The 18,023-nt window shown below is 42.5% G+C and overlaps 1 protein-coding gene across 1 annotated transcript in view; it reads left to right on the top strand.

Moving 5' to 3' along the window:
• The window catches only part of BFSP2 (beaded filament structural protein 2), a 66,576-nt gene extending 55,284 nt beyond the window's left edge, over window positions 1-11,292 (top strand). Inside the window, exons 5-7 of the mRNA XM_011364202.1 lie at window positions 1,911-2,042; window positions 8,734-8,954; window positions 11,047-11,292. Of these exons, the coding sequence (XP_011362504.1) occupies window positions 1,911-2,042; window positions 8,734-8,954; window positions 11,047-11,050 (357 nt within the window). The 3' untranslated portion in view covers window positions 11,051-11,292. The remainder of the gene's footprint in view (window positions 1-1,910; window positions 2,043-8,733; window positions 8,955-11,046) is intronic.
• The last annotated feature ends 6,731 nt before the right edge of the window (window positions 11,293-18,023 follow it).

Here is an 18,023-nt window from a genome sequence, read left to right as displayed (position 1 = left end):
GTAACTTATTTAACTATAAGTTGATATGATTTAATTTTTAGTGATGGCTGTGTTTAACAACCAGCTTACAAAATTTCTGAAAATTTAACACTCAGCTCTTATGAGCTGTTAGGATCTGGTTCCAGCTCACACTGCCCATGGCCACTCTGTGTAGCTATTGCCTGATTCCATCTGTCTGTCAGGACACCTGCCTCCCACCTCCCACCCACCCAGCCCATTTGGCCAGGCCCAACCTCAAAAAGAGGAAGAAAAACAGGGCTACTGATGACAGGAATAATAATGACACTTGCTTCACAGGGTTGTAAAGATTAAATGAGATCATGGACTTAAAGCGGTTAACAGACTGCTTGGCACAGAGTGAGTGCTTAACACATATTAGTTTTCATTAGTAGTGTTCAATTCATAGTGGCCCTTACAAACTCATTTATTGGCTAATATTACTTTTTACATATAGAAAATATATACAGCCAATATTTGTATGGCTTTAAATTTCTAAAAGCTTGTACGTGCATAACCTGATGGAAGCCTCATAGTAACCCAGGAGGTAGTCATCATATGATTAGCATTCTCTACTCATTGTCATCTGTGTTCTATGGGCAGGGACTGGGACTCAGGCTGAATGATGGCCCAGGGACACACAGCCATGGTCCAATCAGTCAGAGTTGGGCCCATGGCTCTTGTTTTCCTTCAGCTGATCCCAGGCTTTTAATGGGCATTTTTGTTGAGCTCCTCACAGCCCTCAAACAGCAAGAACTGGGAGAACTACTACTGAGATATGAGCCTTTAGACTTGGGGTTTCTTAGCTAGTCAATTAGATTGAACTATTTTTGCATAATTCTATAAATAAGTATTCATGTGTAGTAAAAATGGTCAACTCAAAAAGCCAGTAACCTAGGAGACAAAGCAGTATTTCCCTCCTATATCACTGATTTGGAGATATCCCAGCAGACTGCATTGAAGAGGGTGATCTCTCATTTTTTCCCTTTTCCCCAACAAAGAGAGGAGTAACCCATTCCCCTTAATGTATGGAGAGGAATCAGCATATGTCCATCTTGCTCAGGTAGAAGGTTCAAAACACAGACTTTCCCCTTGATAGTTACAATCGTGGCCAGACATGTTTTTACAAGGAAACAGGAACGATTAGATCATGTTGGCTAACTCCTTATTTGAGGAAGGTGTGGGGCAATTGGCAATGTCTTACAGTGCTGGAAGAGGTTACAAATTATCTGAAGGGCAATTTGGCAACATTCATCAAAATTACAAATGCCTACCCTTTGACTCAACAGATCTACTAGAGTAATTTAGCCCCTAGAAATACTCCCATGTATGGAAAATGAGGGATGTAGGCTATTCTTTGCACCATTGTTTGTAACAGGCAAAGACTGGAAGCAACCTATGTGTCCATTGGTGGGGGATTTTAAAAAAGTTACGGTACTTTCAAACAAGGCAATACTATGCAGCCATTAAAAAAATGTAACTGATCTATATATACTAATATAGAAGCATTTCTAAGATGTATTAAGTACCAAAGAAAAGGGGCTATCATACATATATATCATACACATATATTCATAAATATATGAAATATTTCTGGAAGGAAGTATAAGAAACTGGGAACCTGAGAACTGGATAATTAGAGCACAGGAAGAAAAAAGACTACATCTACTTTTTGCCGGATATTCTTTAGACAATCTTTTGAATTTTATTCTATTTGCATGCATTCTGTGTTTAAACCAAATAAATATTTGTCTACAAGCTGATATGGGTGCCTATAGAAAAAGAGGGGTGTTAAATCTAACAGCTGTTTCCTCTGAGTTAGACACAGTAGAGTGATCATTAGATAGAGTGAGAGGGAAGGATGGGTTCAAGCCTCCACTCGTCCTGCTAACCCAAGACCTGACTCTCCACAGCAACAGGCAGAGGTGGCCCGCATGGCCCAGACCCAGGAAGAGAAGCTGGCTGCTGCCCTCAGGGTGGAGTTACACAACACCTCATGCCAGGTCCAGAGCCTCCAGGCTGAGACGGAATCCTTGCGGGCCCTGGTGAGTAGGCCAGGAAGAGCCCTGGCATTTCTTGTGACAATTTTTAACTCTCAACTGCCAAATTACAGTCATATGGGTCACAGTTTGCAAGGGGTTCCCATCTCACAGCACAGGAGTTTTAAGTCCGGAAAGGATCATCTGATACCAGATCACAAGTGTAGTGGTCACAGTGAGTGCCGCACCAAGACCCTTCACCAGGCTGCTGCCGTGAATGTTAACAGCTAAAACCCCCAGATGCCCTTTCTCAGCTGCCCTTCTTCTCCAGAAAATTGCACTCTGCCCAACAGTAGCCACCTGTCCTAGGAGGTTAGGCCAGCCCACCTTCCTAGCCAATGCTGACTCACAGGGAGATTTAAAAGCCCAGCGCACTTGCTTCAAAGTGGAACCAGCTCTATGGTATAATTCACATTCCAGGGCGCTCCCTGGAATCAGGCTTTATCATACTTCAGCTGAGACCATCTCCTGGCTTAGCACCTTCCACTGCCCTATCCTGCTTCTCTTGCTCCCCCTTTTCCTGAGAGTAACTCTTATTTACATGTACCAGGAGGGTCCCTGTCTCAGGCTCTGCTCTGGGGCATGCAACCTAAAACTCCTCAGACTCACTGTGATTTGTGGGCAGATCTCATGCATCCTTAATGATTATTACTAATTAAAATAATTATTAATAATACAGCAATCTACCCTTTGCTCTATGGGATGAACCGAAGTTCTATTAGTGTGTCAAGCACAGTTCCTCCTTGATGCCCCCTCCAGGGCGTGTATTGGTTCAAACCACAAGTGTGCATGAAAGGGTTGGCTCACATAATCCTTGTATAGCTGAGGTGGTCTGAAGCCCAAGAAGCCCCTTTATCTCATGAGCCTCAAGTCGTGGGGCTGTTCAGATAACATTGCTGGTGCCCCTTTCTTCCACCACTCCCCATATACCTGCATCTCACCTTTGTCACCCAAATCAGCTCCATCGCCAAACCACCAGCCTCATCTCCCACTGGAGCCACAGCCTGCCATGAAGTTAGCTCAGGTATTCATTCTAGTCAATTCGCCACAGAAACAACTTTTTCTCTGCCTATTGCCAAGATCATCCCATCACCCCCAGTTTTCTTGTTTTCAAGTGTCTTCAGTTCACATGGATCCATTGTCCTCCAGCCAACAAAGTCACACAATACCAGTCAGCTCAGGGAAGATGCTCGGACTTGCTACAACATGACATGCATATTGCTGGTCCACTTCTGTCCCACTCATTCTCTGATGAAATCTAGGTCAGAGTAAGGGGATATAAGTAAAGGAGCTAAGGTGAGAAAATCAGGAAACTACAGCCTAAAGCAAAGCTACTTTAACTTAAAAGCCATCTGAAAGAGATCACATCATTGATTCCGAGTTATATGAATTTTATGCTAATCAGTTTTAGTCACCTGCCGTAACCCTTGAAAAATATCTTAACGTTAGGGGTGCTGCCTTTTGCCCAAGTTGCTTTAGGGGCAGATATCCTGGTACCTGCCAAAATTCCCACTCTTCTGGTGACAAAGTTCTAGGCAAAAGGTTGGGGCCATATCCTCAAGCCCACATCAAAAAAAGCCTGAATGAAATATACCTAAGTGGCAGGTGGCCCATCACTCAGCACATATTCCACACACATATATTGGGTGCCTACCATGTGCAAAACCTTCCCTAGGTCCTGGGGAGGCAAATACGAATTGAACAGTTCCTGTCTTGTAAAAGCTCATAACCCAATTGGTAAAGAAAACTCATGTACAAACGTCTGAACAAAGCCAAGGGACAATGTTCCCCAGAGTAGCTGCTCCCAATAGTCCTCATTTTAAGCGACTCTCAGCCCACCCTTATCTCTGTCCCTCAGCAGATGCTGTCACCTGCACCATTCTGCAGACAAGATTAAGATCCCCAACATAAGTTCTCTGGCTTCTGTTTCCCACTTCAAAATACCTCTGAAGCTTTATCCATGGCCTCTCCCTTCAATAGACTCTACATATCCCATGTTGCACCATCTGGATGGTCTTCTACCTACTGTCCCCTCTCTTCTGCATTTTCAGTGTCCTTACCCCTGGGATTGCCTAACTTGGCCTAAAATACAGTCTTCCTTTGCCAGACTTCTGGCACCACCCAGCTTCGGCTTCACTTTAATGTCTAAAACTTGTCCTTTGCTTTCCTATCCTTGAGAGCTTGGACACGCTCTTCCCATGGCTGGAAGGAGACCCCTCCCCTCAAGTTGGCCCACTTCTACCTGATCCTCACCTCACACCCTTGGCACAAGTGAGGTGGAAGACATTGAAGCACTATACCCATGGAGAAGCCTAGATCCTTGACTCCTACAGCTGGGGTGATCTTTCCCACTTGCCACCCACTCACATTCAGAATAGTTTGTGTGGTGATATCAGCTCATCTACAGAAGTCACACCAGCTCCTTGAGGGCAGAGACCAGGTTTAATTACTTTTGTGTCTCCAAAGCACTTGGTACAGTGCCCAAAACAAAATGTCTCCAAAGTGATACCAATAGTAATAAGAGCATGCTCATATGCATTCTCTCGTTGGATCCTCATAGAAACATTGAGAAGGGGGCTGGACTTTGACTTCCATCCCATTTTGCAGAAGAGAAAACTGTTGCTCAGGGATTTACCCATTAACATAAGTAGAAGGTGGAGGAACCATGCCCTTCTGGCTCTACTTCTCTCCTAGACCACAGCCATCCTTTGGAATTGGGGATTGACACTCAGACTCTGGAATTGAGTTCTGGCTCTTCTCTTCACCAGCCATATGACCTAAGATACCATTTTATCACTTATAAAGTGAGGGTCTATTTTGGTTATCATATCGATCTGTTGTGTCGGTGGCTTAAGACAACAGTAAATTGCTTGTTTACTCGTTCGGCAATTTAGGCAGAGTTCAGCAGAGATAGCTCTTCTCTGCTCCATGTGGCATCAGCTGGGGCTGGAATATCCAAGAATGGCCTCTTCAACTCACATGTCAGCTATGCATCTCTCTTTCTCTCTCCATATGGCCACTCCATGTAGCTAATTTCAACTGCCTCATGTCGTGGAAGTCTTACATAGTTGGACTTCCCTCAGTGTGTGAGCACAGAAGCTAACAGGCCTCTTAACACCTCGCTTGAAGGTTCCTGAACATCACTTAGACAGCATGCTACTGGTCAAAACAGTCAGAAAGCCAGTCCAGAATCAAGAGGAATAAAAATAAACTCTATTTCTTGATGGGGCCATGGCAAGATCACATAGAGAAGAGCATGTGGGATGGAGATCATTGTCGCAGCTGCATTTGGAAATGTAATCTACCCCTGGACCATAGCAGAATTTACCTCATAAAGTCATTGGGATGATTAATTAGATAAGGCAGATCAAGCCCTTAGCACAGTGCCTAGCACAGAGTGAGCAGTCGATAAATGGTATCTATTATTATCACTATAAAATTATCATAACCACTAGTATAGTAACCCCAAGTTTGCATCATCTGGTCACCTCACTTAAACCCCATGGTCCTAATTTTTGGAACAAATGGAAAAAGAACTCACAACCACAACCAGAAGACTTAGGTGTAATGGCATGCTGGCTGTGCCCAAGACCCAAGACAGGCTGTCTCTGTCCCCTCCTGTCTCTGGCAGATTAGAATTTTGGTCACTGGTCCTTGCAGCCAAAGTTAGGAGCACAGACAGAGCCAGAATAGGTAGTACATCCTCTTATAGAATTCAAATGCAGCAGAGTTCATCCAGCCACCCTGTCATCCTCAGAGCAACCTGTGTACACATATGTTCCCCCAAAGCTAACGTATGCCTCAGGCAACCAAGCTGATGAGGCTTTCAGCCCTTTTCCAGGAAGGCACCATTGATATTGGCAGTTAGGCATGGGTAATGTGCTTGAGGCCTACTGAGCTCTGTGTTCAGTCAACCAGAGATCACGGAAGGTCACTACTTCGCTTCCTGGAGGGTTTACAATTCAAGGATACACCTTACCTTCAAATCTTCAGAAACCGGGGAGTAAGTGTGCTTCTGTGTTCTGGCTTGCTTCTGGTAGTGTGTTGCTGAGTGGGATGGGGCCTGCAGCAGTGGCCTGACTGCAGTCACTCAAGCATCTCTGTTAGAACTGGGCCAGGATGTCAGGGGTTTAAGTGGGAAAGCTGGGCTTGGACTGTGACAATAAAATGGGAAAGACATAGGACCACTGATGGGGGTTCCCATGAACCCACATTGGGCAGTGGGGCCTAAGTCATCAGAGAAAAAACCCAGGCCATATGGAGGAGTCCCTGTGGACATGGAGCCAAAACTGTAAACAGATGACCCAACTGTGATTCTGTGAAATGTTTTCCAAATCACAGGTCCAATATCAATAAGTGCCACTCACAAGCCCAGCAATTTCCTGATAAACAAGGAAAGATCCCCCAGGGATGTTGGGGCAACGATTCTCAATGTCCAGGTGGCCATTTCTGTGTCCTCACTGCCATAGAGGGGATTTCAGATCCAATCAGATACTGATCTAGATTTACTTTCTACTGATCAGAGTTTGCCACCTGTAAATGTACCTAGGATGGGAATCTGACTCAACATCCTCATGATCTATGGAATGAAGATTTAAATAAGATAATATGATAACCCCTGCTTAACAATAGCCGTAATTCAAGATGGAGTCATAACCAGAAATCTTCCATTTCAGCCACAGTGATCAAAAGAGTGTGAAAACTCTCCTCCTGGGTGTCAGGGTACAGAAATTTGTTTTATCAAGATTTGACTTAATCCAATTTAGAGAGATATTTATATGTTTCTTATGTATTGTATAAAAAGCCAAATGCTAAATTATAGGTACACCATAATTACAACTATTAAAAATGTTAGACAGATGCACACAGTTTTTTAAAGGTATTTACTGGTCAGCCCTACAGTTTGCAGGGCCTGGTATATGGGAAAATGAGAAGTTTCCAGCCAAATACAGATAGGTAGGACAATAAGTGTACTATATTACAAGTGCCATCATCCCGGACAATCTATACACACAAGCACTTACTCTGTGCTAGGCACTATCTTGTCACTAGGGTTACAGAGATTTGATTCTTGCTCTCAAACTGTTCACCACATGGTAGAGGAGACATGCCCCTAAGAAACTCAGTAGAGAATGATAAGTTCAAGGATATGCATGTGCTTGGGTAGCCATGGAAACCCAAAGGAGGGAGCCCTAACCCAGCCAGGTGGTGGTAGAGCAAGAGAGTGTCAAAGAAGGCTTTCTGGGTTGGTCGGTTATCCCTGAGCTTGGACTTGGGGATAAAAAAGAGCAAGCCAGATAAAGATGCTGGAGGAAACAGAGAAAGATGGTACAGGTGCAGCAAACATGAACCCAATTTACTCAGACTAGATGTGTTGACTACGGTGAGGGGCAGGGGCGATAAAAATGGAAAGATGCTGGGCCAGTTTTATGTGCCATGTTAGGGGCCCTGGGGAGCTGGGGGTGGGGGTTAAGCAGAAGAGATATAGGCCCAGATTTGGATTTAGAGCACGGTGGCTGCTATGTGAGGAATGCAGGACAAAAAGGAACTAGAGGGTGGGGACAAGCTAAGAGGCCACTAAGGTTACCCAGGTGAGAGGTGATAAGCATTGATCCTGGGCACTGGTGGCTGGAGAAGAGGGGGCACGAATGTGAAAATTTTTCAGAATATACAAGAGCTGAACTCAATGATGACTGAATTTGAGAGGGGATCAAGATCAGGGACATGTCCTTCCCCATTTTCTTGCTCACATGAGTTCACCAGCTGAAGCACAGAATACGATAAACCAACAGGTCCAAGGGGAAACCAGTGGTTCCATTTTGGATGCCTTGACTTGAGGTGCAGCTGGACTGTACGCGTTTCCAGTAAGAAGTTCAATAGTGGGTCAGTGGTTAGGGAAGAGGTCTATGCTGGAAGTATCAATGCAGGAGTCGTCAGCAGAGGGACGACTAAAATCCTGTGTGGTAGAGACCAACTAACGCAGGCCCAGGAGGCACAGCTCAGAAACAGGCTCAGGATGGGGCGATGGGGAAGCTAGAGGAAGACGAATTAATCAAAATGGGCTACTAAAACACTAACGGAGAAAACGCTGAGTATATCTAACAATGGTAATCTGAGAAAGAGTGCTGGAGGAGACAGCATTTTAGCTGAATGATGAATGGAGTTTTAGCAGTAGAGGAAAAAAGGGCCCCCCGGGGGCTGAGAAATTCTGAGCAAAAAGGCCCAGAGGCAGTTCAGAGAGAAAGATTTCTTTGAAGAAACACCTGCAAACTGCCTGTCACCAGTATCTGTCTCTGTCTGTCTCTCAATTTTTCTCTCATTTTTCACTCATCTCTCTCATTCCTCCCTCTCATTTTTCTCAATCACTTCTCATTGTCTCTCATTATTATATCTCATCTCTCTCTCTCCCCGTCTCCCTCCTCCTCCCGCTCCGACACCCACACACCTGCACATCTACCTCCCACCCCCAGCCCCCCGCAGAAAACTCAGTGAATTAGACAAAACAAGAGTCCAGTCTTCTAAGGAGGATTCATTATTTCCCCCACCGAGCCACCTACGTAATCCTGGCAAGGTCACTGTCCTTGAAGAAATGAACGAACCAAGCCAATTCCAACCCCGCCTACGGGCTCTGCCCTCCACCCTTTTCAATGGCCCTGCCTGTCGGCCTTGGGTTTGGACCATGTTCTTTCTTTTGTAGAAACGAGGCCTGGAGAACACCCTGCACGACGCCAAGCACTGGCACGACATCGAGCTGCAGAACCTGGGCACGGTGGTCAGCAGGCTGGAGGCGGAGCTCAGGGAGATGCGCGCAGAGGCGGAGCAGCAGCAGCAGGCGCGCGAGCATCTGCTGGCTCACAAGGGCCAGCTGCAGAGGGATGTGGCGTCCTACCACGCTCTGCTAGACAGGGAGGAGAGCGGGTTGGTCTTTTTTCTTCTTTAATTATAAAAGGAATACAACTTGTGGATTTAAAAATAATCTTTTTTCAGACACTATAGAATTAAGAAATCGCTCCCCAAATTCCCATACACACACGCACACTCCCACTCTGTGTCCTTCCAGGATTTTTCTGTTCATATATGCATATATGCACAAATATATAGACAAATATATATTATATATGTATGCATGTCTACATATATGTGTGTAATCATATATACAGATATACACATATGCACACATAGACATACCTCTATGTGTTCCTACTTATCTAGTACAGCAGGTCTTTGAATAACATTTCGTTCAATGTTGTTTTGTTATAATGTTAATGAGATGCCAATTAGCAAGAGATCAATTAGCAAGCATATGGTCAACTGGTTTTATTATTCTTTTCACCACAGTTCCATCAACCTATTGTTAACGTTATGTGAGAACTTACCGTACATGCATGGCATCGGTTTAGAATGCTTTCACCTGCATGTAATAAAGCCTAATTGACAGGGCTGTAAACCAATGCACCTGAAACTTTAATATGCACCCTAAACACTCAAAACCTGGGCCTTTCTTAAAAATGCAGATTCTGCTTCAGTACGTCTGGAGTAGAGCCTGAGAATCTTCATTTCTAACAAAACTCTCAGGTGATGCCTGCACTGCTGGCCCCAGACCACACTTTAAGCAGCTTGGATATAAATCATGTTTATTTAAGAATTCCAGAAATAAGATGGTCTAGGCTGCTCAATGACTTCATTAAGGTTCCAAGCTCTTTTCTGATATACCGTCCCTGATATATTGGCTTTTCGTCTTCATCTTTGTCACCCATGATTGTCAAATGCCTACCACAGCTCCAGACAGCATATCCTCATTTATGACAAGAAGAAGGGGGAGGGAAGAGAAGGCATGAAAAAGGCCTTTCTCTCTTCTTTTATCAGTCAGTGAGGGAAAAATATTTTGAGAAGACTTCGAATGGACTTGGCCTTATTTCTTATTGACCGGAACCTGCTCACATGACCATACCTACCTGTAAGGGATTCTAGGAAAGCAACTATTTAGCTTTTCCAGACTCCATAGTGGAGAGAGGCAAGGGGTAGGGATGGCATATATCCAACTATGTATGTATATGTGTGTATGCATGTGTATACGTACACATATATGTATATGTGCAGTCTTTTTAGTGGGTAAGGATTCCAGGAACATATGCATAAGTCTTGGGGCTTAGCTTCCTTGCCAGCTGTCTAAAGAAATCCAAGCCTTTATCTTATCATAATTCTGTATCTTCGTGTCTCCCTCCAAAGTCCCTTCTGTGGCATATGTTGAATAGAATATCAGCTCTAAGAGACAGCTTTGCAATTATATAGTCCAACCCCCATGATTCCAAAGAGAATACAAAAGACTCAGAGCAGAAAAGGAGTTGACCATGATCACAGGGGGAGGTGGAGGCAGAGCTGGGCCTGGGGCCCAGGTCTACTGGCTCTTTCCAAAGCACTCCCCTGAACATCTCTTTCCTCAGAAGACAAGAGAGCCGCATGGAAGCGGCCTAATCCTCTTTTCAAATGGAAATGTGTCACCCAGCTCCTTTCCAAACTGCCTTCTTACTGGATTGACTTCTATTGATTATAAAAGCTAGATGTTCCTAACAAAGCCGTTTTTTTTTTTTTTTCAGATGCCTAGGAACATCCGAATAAATGCATAAAACAGTTTTAAACAAATACAAAAAGTAGCAAGTTAGGCTGCATTTTCTTCAAGAATATAAAACACCATTTAGTGAATGCTGGCTGTGTGCCAACACAGCCTTAAATCCTTTGTTATCTTCATTTCACCTTAAACCCTGCCAGGACTACATTATTTTTTCCCATTTTACAGATGAGAAACAATGCCTCAGAGAGCTTAAGTCATTTGTCCAAGGTCATACAGCTAATAACCATGAAGCCAGGATTTAAAATCCAACTGTCTTGTTCCAAAGGCCAACTTTCCATGAGATGCCTGCCTTTCCTATAATCTTACTGTGATATCGTTACTAATTTTCATCATCTATGGCTTCTCTCACAAAAAAAAAAATGTGCTTGTTTGTTTCAGCTAATGGAGAAACTTCCTCTTGTCATGAAGAAAATGCTGCCTTCCTCACCAAGTGACCAATGAAGTTCCTTGAGCAGTTTCCCCCAACCTGCCATCTACCCCCACCTACCTCAAGCTGGATTCCCTGGTTGATTCAGCTTGAGCTAAAAAGCTTTCCGGAAGTGGAGAGGGTCCTTCTGCCTTTAAGTAGTCTGTAGCTTGAGCAACTTCCCTTGTCCCTCAACAAATAAATGCTTTGTGTGCGGCTCTCAATCTGCCCACCTTGTTCAACTATCAGCTGAAGACGGATATCACTTTACCTGCCTGGCTGTTGCTCATGGAGCCATTCTTGAAGGCTTCTGGAAGGTTTCTTGAGCACAATGCTATCTGCCTCGCCATCCAAGGGTCAGCTACTCTTGACTTTATCAACGTAAATATGATGCTTGGGCAAGAGTTGCGTTCACGGCATTCAAGCTTGCCACAATTTGGGGCAGAACAGTATTTACCAGAGAGGGGATTGGCATGCTGCTTTATTGCATGTAATAGAATTGCAGGCATCACAAAGCATTCAGACCTCCTTAATGTACTCTGCATGGGTATTATGTTCGGACACACACATTTTACTGCTACTGGCAGAGCACCTCTTAATCAACTTAAAGGGAACTTCAATTCAAGTGTGTGGGGGATTAATTAGGTCGTGGTTGCTTACCTCACTTGCAGCCTCAGAATTGTCTTTCAGGGTCAGGACCTGGACCAGCCAAATATAGTTCCTGCATCTGCCACCTACCAAAGCAAGATTCCCCTGCCTTCTGATTAAAATTGAAACCACCACCTGTGTTCTAGCACAGGCACTCAGTGCCTCCAAACCACCCCCCCCACACACACACACACACACAAACTCAACCTCAATTTGTTAATTCTTTCCACAAGCGTCTGTTGGTCCACCTGTCACACAGAATTACAGACCAAAATATCCATGCCGATTCTTTGTCCTCATAAAGTGCTAATCCAGACAGGGAACGTATCCACTATGGGCACATTCAAAGACGCTCTCCCCTCAATACCTAGGGTTCCAGATAAACAAAAGAAATCTTATTTACCCTTAAGAAAGCTTAAAATAGAAGCAAGGTAAGAAACAGTGTCTCCTGGTTGAAATTGCTCCAACTGGTTTTCTGTTTGGCTTCTAGGATAAAGGAATTGTATTAAGTCACGTGGGCAGGCCAGCTATTTACAGTTGCATGACATCTGTACATAATTCTGTTTGTTGTTTAAGATACAGAAATAGGCAAGATACCACCTAATGCTACATTTCATCAAAGCACCAATTCCTCCATAGCTGCACACTCTGGGGGTGCTCATAATTAACCACTGGGTACAAGGGCCTCCCCAGAAGACACAGTGTGCAGCTGGCCCAGCTATGTTGGACGTACCATACCTGAGGTCTCTTTCTCTTTTTTACTTGTTACAATTAAATTTTTACCCTCCAGCCAAGACTGAAATCCCTGACCTAAACACAGTGGAGGGCCCCAGAAGGTCTGCCATCCAAAAGAGGTGTTTCTGCATCTGAATGGCCAGGAAGCTATTTCAGCCATTGGAAGAAGGGGAGAATGAATTTGCACCCCCACCTGACTTTCTATCAGACCACACACTGAGCCAGGCTGCACACACCGGTCTCCTCTGCTCTGTAACCTCAAGTAGCAGCTGCCATAAATCATTACGTTAATCATCCTTTGGCAGGGAGAACCAAGGCTGGCTGGTGCTTCCAGTTCTCAGCGTGGGTTTCTTGCTGCTAATGAGCCTTCATTAACAGACAAAAAAAGGCACTGCTGGTCCCCCAACTCCACCAGGGCCTTATTTAACTCTAGCTTCCTCTCACAACATCCAGTACAGTTACACTCTGGCAGTGGTCCGCTGACAGGTGGCAGGGGAGGCCACTGCTGTGTTGGTGTCAAGGACGGAGCATTTGTTCTGGGGCAGACCAGAGGGCTTCCGATGGACTTCTCCAAAAGCATGGACGAGCTTTATTTCCCTGCCAGGTAACTCCACTGGCCTCTGGCCTCACTCCTGGAACACAGTGTAAACTCGCAGCCAAGGCTGGCTTTCAGCCAAGGTCCTTAAGTCTCATCTTCATTATAATCTATAATGCTCCTGAGCACCTACTGGTGCCCAAACATTTTGTTGGTCTTGGGGACTTCAGTATAAAAAGAAGACACAGTTTCTGCCCTGGTGGATTTACAATCTCATTGGCGAGTCTACGTGCGCACATAAAAGTAGAAACAAAGCAAAGCAGGCAGAGCAGAACATGACAGTTTGCATGACTCTTCCATATAATTCAGTTTATCAGAGATGGCGTGAAAATAGACATCCAGGTCTGATCTTTGTCAATTTGGAGTAAGATGATTCAGCAAGCACCATGCTGGTCTCCGGTTATCTTTACCCTGTAGATATTCTATTTTTTTCCAGATTTATTAGACATAATTGACGTACAGCACTGTGTGAGTTTCCGGTGTACAGCATAATGGTTTGATTTGCATATATCATGAGATGATTACCACAGTAACTTAATTAACACCCTTCATTTCATATAGATAAAATTTTTTTTTTCCTTGTGATAAGAACTTAGGATCTACTCTCTTAACAACTCTCCTATGTACTAGACAGCAGTGTTAACTGTAGTTGTCATGTCCTGAGAACTCATAACTGGAAGTTTGTACCTTTTTATCACCATCCAATCCCTCTCCCCCACCCACCCCTACCCCTGCCTCTGATAACCACAAATCTGGTCTCTTTCTGTGAGTTTGGGTTTGTTTGTTTTTTTCTTAAGATTCCACAGACGAACTAATTTTACTTAGCATAATGCCCTCAAGGTCCATCCATGCATCCATGCTGTCTCAAACTATAGGATTTCCCCTTTTATGGCTAGATAATATTTCATTGTGTGTCTGTGTATATATACACAGAGATCTTTATATATGCATATACATATATACATACATACCACAACTTCTTTACCCATTCATTCGTCAGTGGACACAGGTCGTTAACATGTCCTGGATATTGTAAATAATGCTGCTTAATGCTATGAACGTGGGGGTGTAGATATCTCTTTAACATGATGTTTTCATTTCCTTGGGATATAGTCCCAGAAGTGGAATTGCTGAATAATGTAGTAGTTATGTTTTTCATTTTTTGAGAATATTCATATTGTTTGCCATAGTAGTTATACGAGTTTTCAATTCCCCCACTTCACCCCCAGCCAACAGTGTACAAGGGTTCCTTTTTCTCTATATCCTCACCAGCATTTATCTCTTGTCTTTTCAGTGCTGGCCATTCTAACAGGTACAAGGTAGTATTTCATTATGGTTTTAGATTCTCCTAATGATTAGTGATGTTGAGCACCTTTTCATGTACCTTTTGGCCATTCGGTTATCTTCTTTGGAAAAATGTCTGTTCAACTTCTTTGCCAGTGTTTTAACGGGATAAAAGTTGATCCTTGAACATCTCAGAGATTAAGGTTGCCAAACCCCTTTGCCATGCAATCAAACATCCACATATAAATTTTGCCTCCTCCAAAATTCAACTACAGTTGGCCTGTGGTATCCACAGGGGATGGGTTCCCGGACCCCCCTTGGACACTAAAATCTGTCTGTAAGTAGAGATTCGAACCCATGTTGTTCAAGGGTCAATTGTATTTGTTTTTTATTTGTTTGTTTTTGCTATTGAGTTGTGTGAGTTCTTTATATAATTTGGATATTAACCCTTTAACAAATATATGGCTTACAAATACTTTTTCCCATTCTTTTCATTTTGATAATTGTTTCTTTTGCTGTGCAGAAGCAGCTCTTTAGTTTGGTATAGTACCACTTGTTTATTTCTGATTTTGTTGCTTATGTTTGTGTCATATCCAAAAAATCATAACAAGGCCCATGTCAAGGAGCTCTTTTCAGAGAATGTGATACCTTCCACTTTGTTCTTCTTTCTCAAGATTGCTTTGGCTATTCAGGGTCTTTTAAGGTTCCATATAAATTTTAGGATTGTTTTTCTACTTCTATAAAAAATGCCATTGGAATCTTGATAGGGATTGCATTGAATCTACAAGTGGCTTTGGTTAGCATGGACATTTTAACAATATTAACTTTTCCAATCCAGGATGTCTTTCCATTTATTTGTGTCTTCTTCAATTACTTTCACCGATGTCTTATAGTTTTCAGTGTAAAGCTCTTACACCTCCTTGATTAAATTTACTCCCAAATATTTTATCATTTTTGAGGCTATTGTGTCCCAGATACTCCTTCATAGACCCTTACATTATCTTTTTTTTGTTTTGAGAAGTGGCAAAAGAGGATGGTGCCTTTTGGAGGCAATTCTAGCACTTTATCAAGGATTTTTGACCTTTGCAAATAAAAATATAGATGCCCGGGTAAATTTGAATTTAAGTAAACTACAAATAACTTTTTAGTAGAAATATGTCCGATATATTGAGACAAGCTTCTACTAAAAAATTATCTGGCAGCCGATATTCTATCAGACAGAAATATTCTGTACCTGATATTCCCCACCTAGTTTTCTGACCTCAGATAATATATGAAGGTTGTCCAGCACTTCTGGTTTGGATATGCTGACATACAAGAAGAGGAAGGACTCCCCAGGCTATGTTTTTGCCCCATCTTGCGTGATTGGAAGCTTGTTCTCCTGACACAACAGCACAGCAAGTCCAATCATGTCCAAGAAATTAATCAGCTAGTTGAGTGAAGAAATAAAGCAAACATTTTCCAGCTAAAGCAACTGGCTTAATTGGATCATATAGACTGGTAACTTTGAACAATAGGTTGAGCAGGAACTAGAGTAGATCTCAGCATAGATGTGTTATGCCGCAAAGTCAACAGAAATCCCAATTTTCCCTGTTATTCCTAAGAGGAAATATTTCATTTTCTCTCAGTCCTATGGAGAGTAAAAGGTAATTCACACCACAGGGAGTCAAGCTTTCAGCGTAATTCTGGGATTGGACACAACAACCATGCGACATTTTAGGAGAAGGGGCTTTGCAAAGTGGATGAGCAACAAACTATTGAATTTCTTTGGACAAATCATAGGTACTTTGTTGTTTTGTTTTTTAATTTTTTTTATGCAGCTAAAGATCTTATTTCCAGGACAGGAAAATATGTATAAATGAGTTCACAATTTTAAACTAAAAAGCCTACTTGGCAAACCTGACTAGATAATTAAGACAAGTTGATGCCAACATTCTTTATGGTAATTAGTGATATTATGGGTGCTTTCAGAAGGAAAAAAAGTGGGGGAGGCAGGAACCAATAAACTAGTCACCTCATTCAGTTACTGGTGGCCAAGAGAAAAGAGACTAGAGAAATATGTAAAGTAATAAACTGTCCTGGAGAAGTGAAATAGTGGTTTTACATATTATTTTGAGAATTCAGTCTGAGCAGTTCACCTGAGTAATCATCATGCCTAGTAATAGAAAACTCTCTCCAAGATTAAAACCTATTCCTCAGTAAACATCTATTCAGCCCCTGTTACATGTCAGCACTACACTAGGTGCCAAGGAGATGGAGAAGTACAAAATGTGGACCTGACTTTAAATAATCTAGATCAGCACTGTCCAATAGAAATAGGATGAAAGCTTCATGCATAATTTTACATTTTCTAATAGCCACATTAAAAAAAAAAAAGGAAAAACAGGGTTAAACTGGTTTTAATAATATATTTTGCTTGATTTCATAAATTTTATAGTTGAAAAAGCAGATTCACAAGCCCAACTTGTCCAAACTTACTTAAACGTTTTCCAGTAACTGAATTATGGATTACAACATGGTTTCCTTTTGATGTTTTTACTCTATATTGACAAAACTGATTCATATTTTTTAAAGAGTTTATTTGACTTTGAAGCAAAAACATATGTTTCAAAACCACACCTGTTCAAGTTAAGTAAATTCACTAATTCTTGTGTGTATTCAGTATTGTTAACATCAAGTTTAAGGAGATATTACATAAATTGAAAATCAACTCTAAGTTTATAAAAATAAAAAAAACTTAAAAAAATTTTATAAGTTTTATAAGGCAAATATTCTATACTACTGCAATTTTAAAATTAAAAACTTAATTAATTAAAATTAAATAACATTTAAAAGTCAGTTTCTCAATCACACTAGCCATATTTCAAGTGCTCAATAGCCACACATGGCTAGTGGCCGCCATATTAGATTGTGAGGACAAAAGTTGCATAGAGATGGGTGGGATGTACAAAGGGCTTGACCAGCTTGTGAAAACTGTCGAGGTTGTATTTGGAAGAAGTCCTGCTTTCACTTCCCCAGATATGTCTGAAATGCCTGGAAGGCAGGTATCCTTGAGTATCCTAGGTATGTATAAATAGAGTGGCTGCCATTCCAACAGTTTTACAGGCCTCCAACTTTGCTTGGGTAATCCTTCCGCTCCACTGCATTGCTTCACATAGCCAGCTCTCTTGGAAGGAGTTCCCCTAGCAGAACTCTTGAGCCTCCTGAGAACTTAGGTCTTTTGTTTTATGTCACATTCCTCTCCTTTCCTTGACCTTTTAACTACACAAGCCCTGGAAGAGATAAGCTGAATCAAAATTAGCTAGCATGACCTCACGTCTAGCCTCTACTTGCTCAGCTAAACCATTCTGCCAGTTTCTTCTCTCCCTCATGGTGATTTTCTCTCCAAGGTCTCACAGCCTCTTTCTCAGTCTAGCTTCATCAGGAATTCAACACAACCATTTCAGTTCTCAGACAGAAATGAACCCCATATCAAGGCTGAATTCACGTTTCTTCCTCAGCCTCCTGCAAATCAGGGCATGTGACCAGACATCTATTTCAATGTCCCCAAATATTTCCTGAGTTTTAAGAAACTCCTGAATTATCAGTAGTAGTTAGGGAGCTAATCTCCCCAGAGTACAAGAAGGACCTCTAGGGGGCAATGTTGTCCAACTCCATAGGCTTGCCTACAGATCTCAGCTGGATCCA

This window comes from Pteropus vampyrus, unplaced genomic scaffold (genome assembly GCF_000151845.1).
Source record: "Pteropus vampyrus isolate Shadow unplaced genomic scaffold, Pvam_2.0 Scaffold1, whole genome shotgun sequence".
Lineage (NCBI taxonomy): Eukaryota > Metazoa > Chordata > Mammalia > Chiroptera > Pteropodidae > Pteropus > Pteropus vampyrus.
The sequence above is the reverse complement of the archived record's forward strand: the minus strand, read 5'-3'. Positions and strand labels throughout refer to the sequence as shown.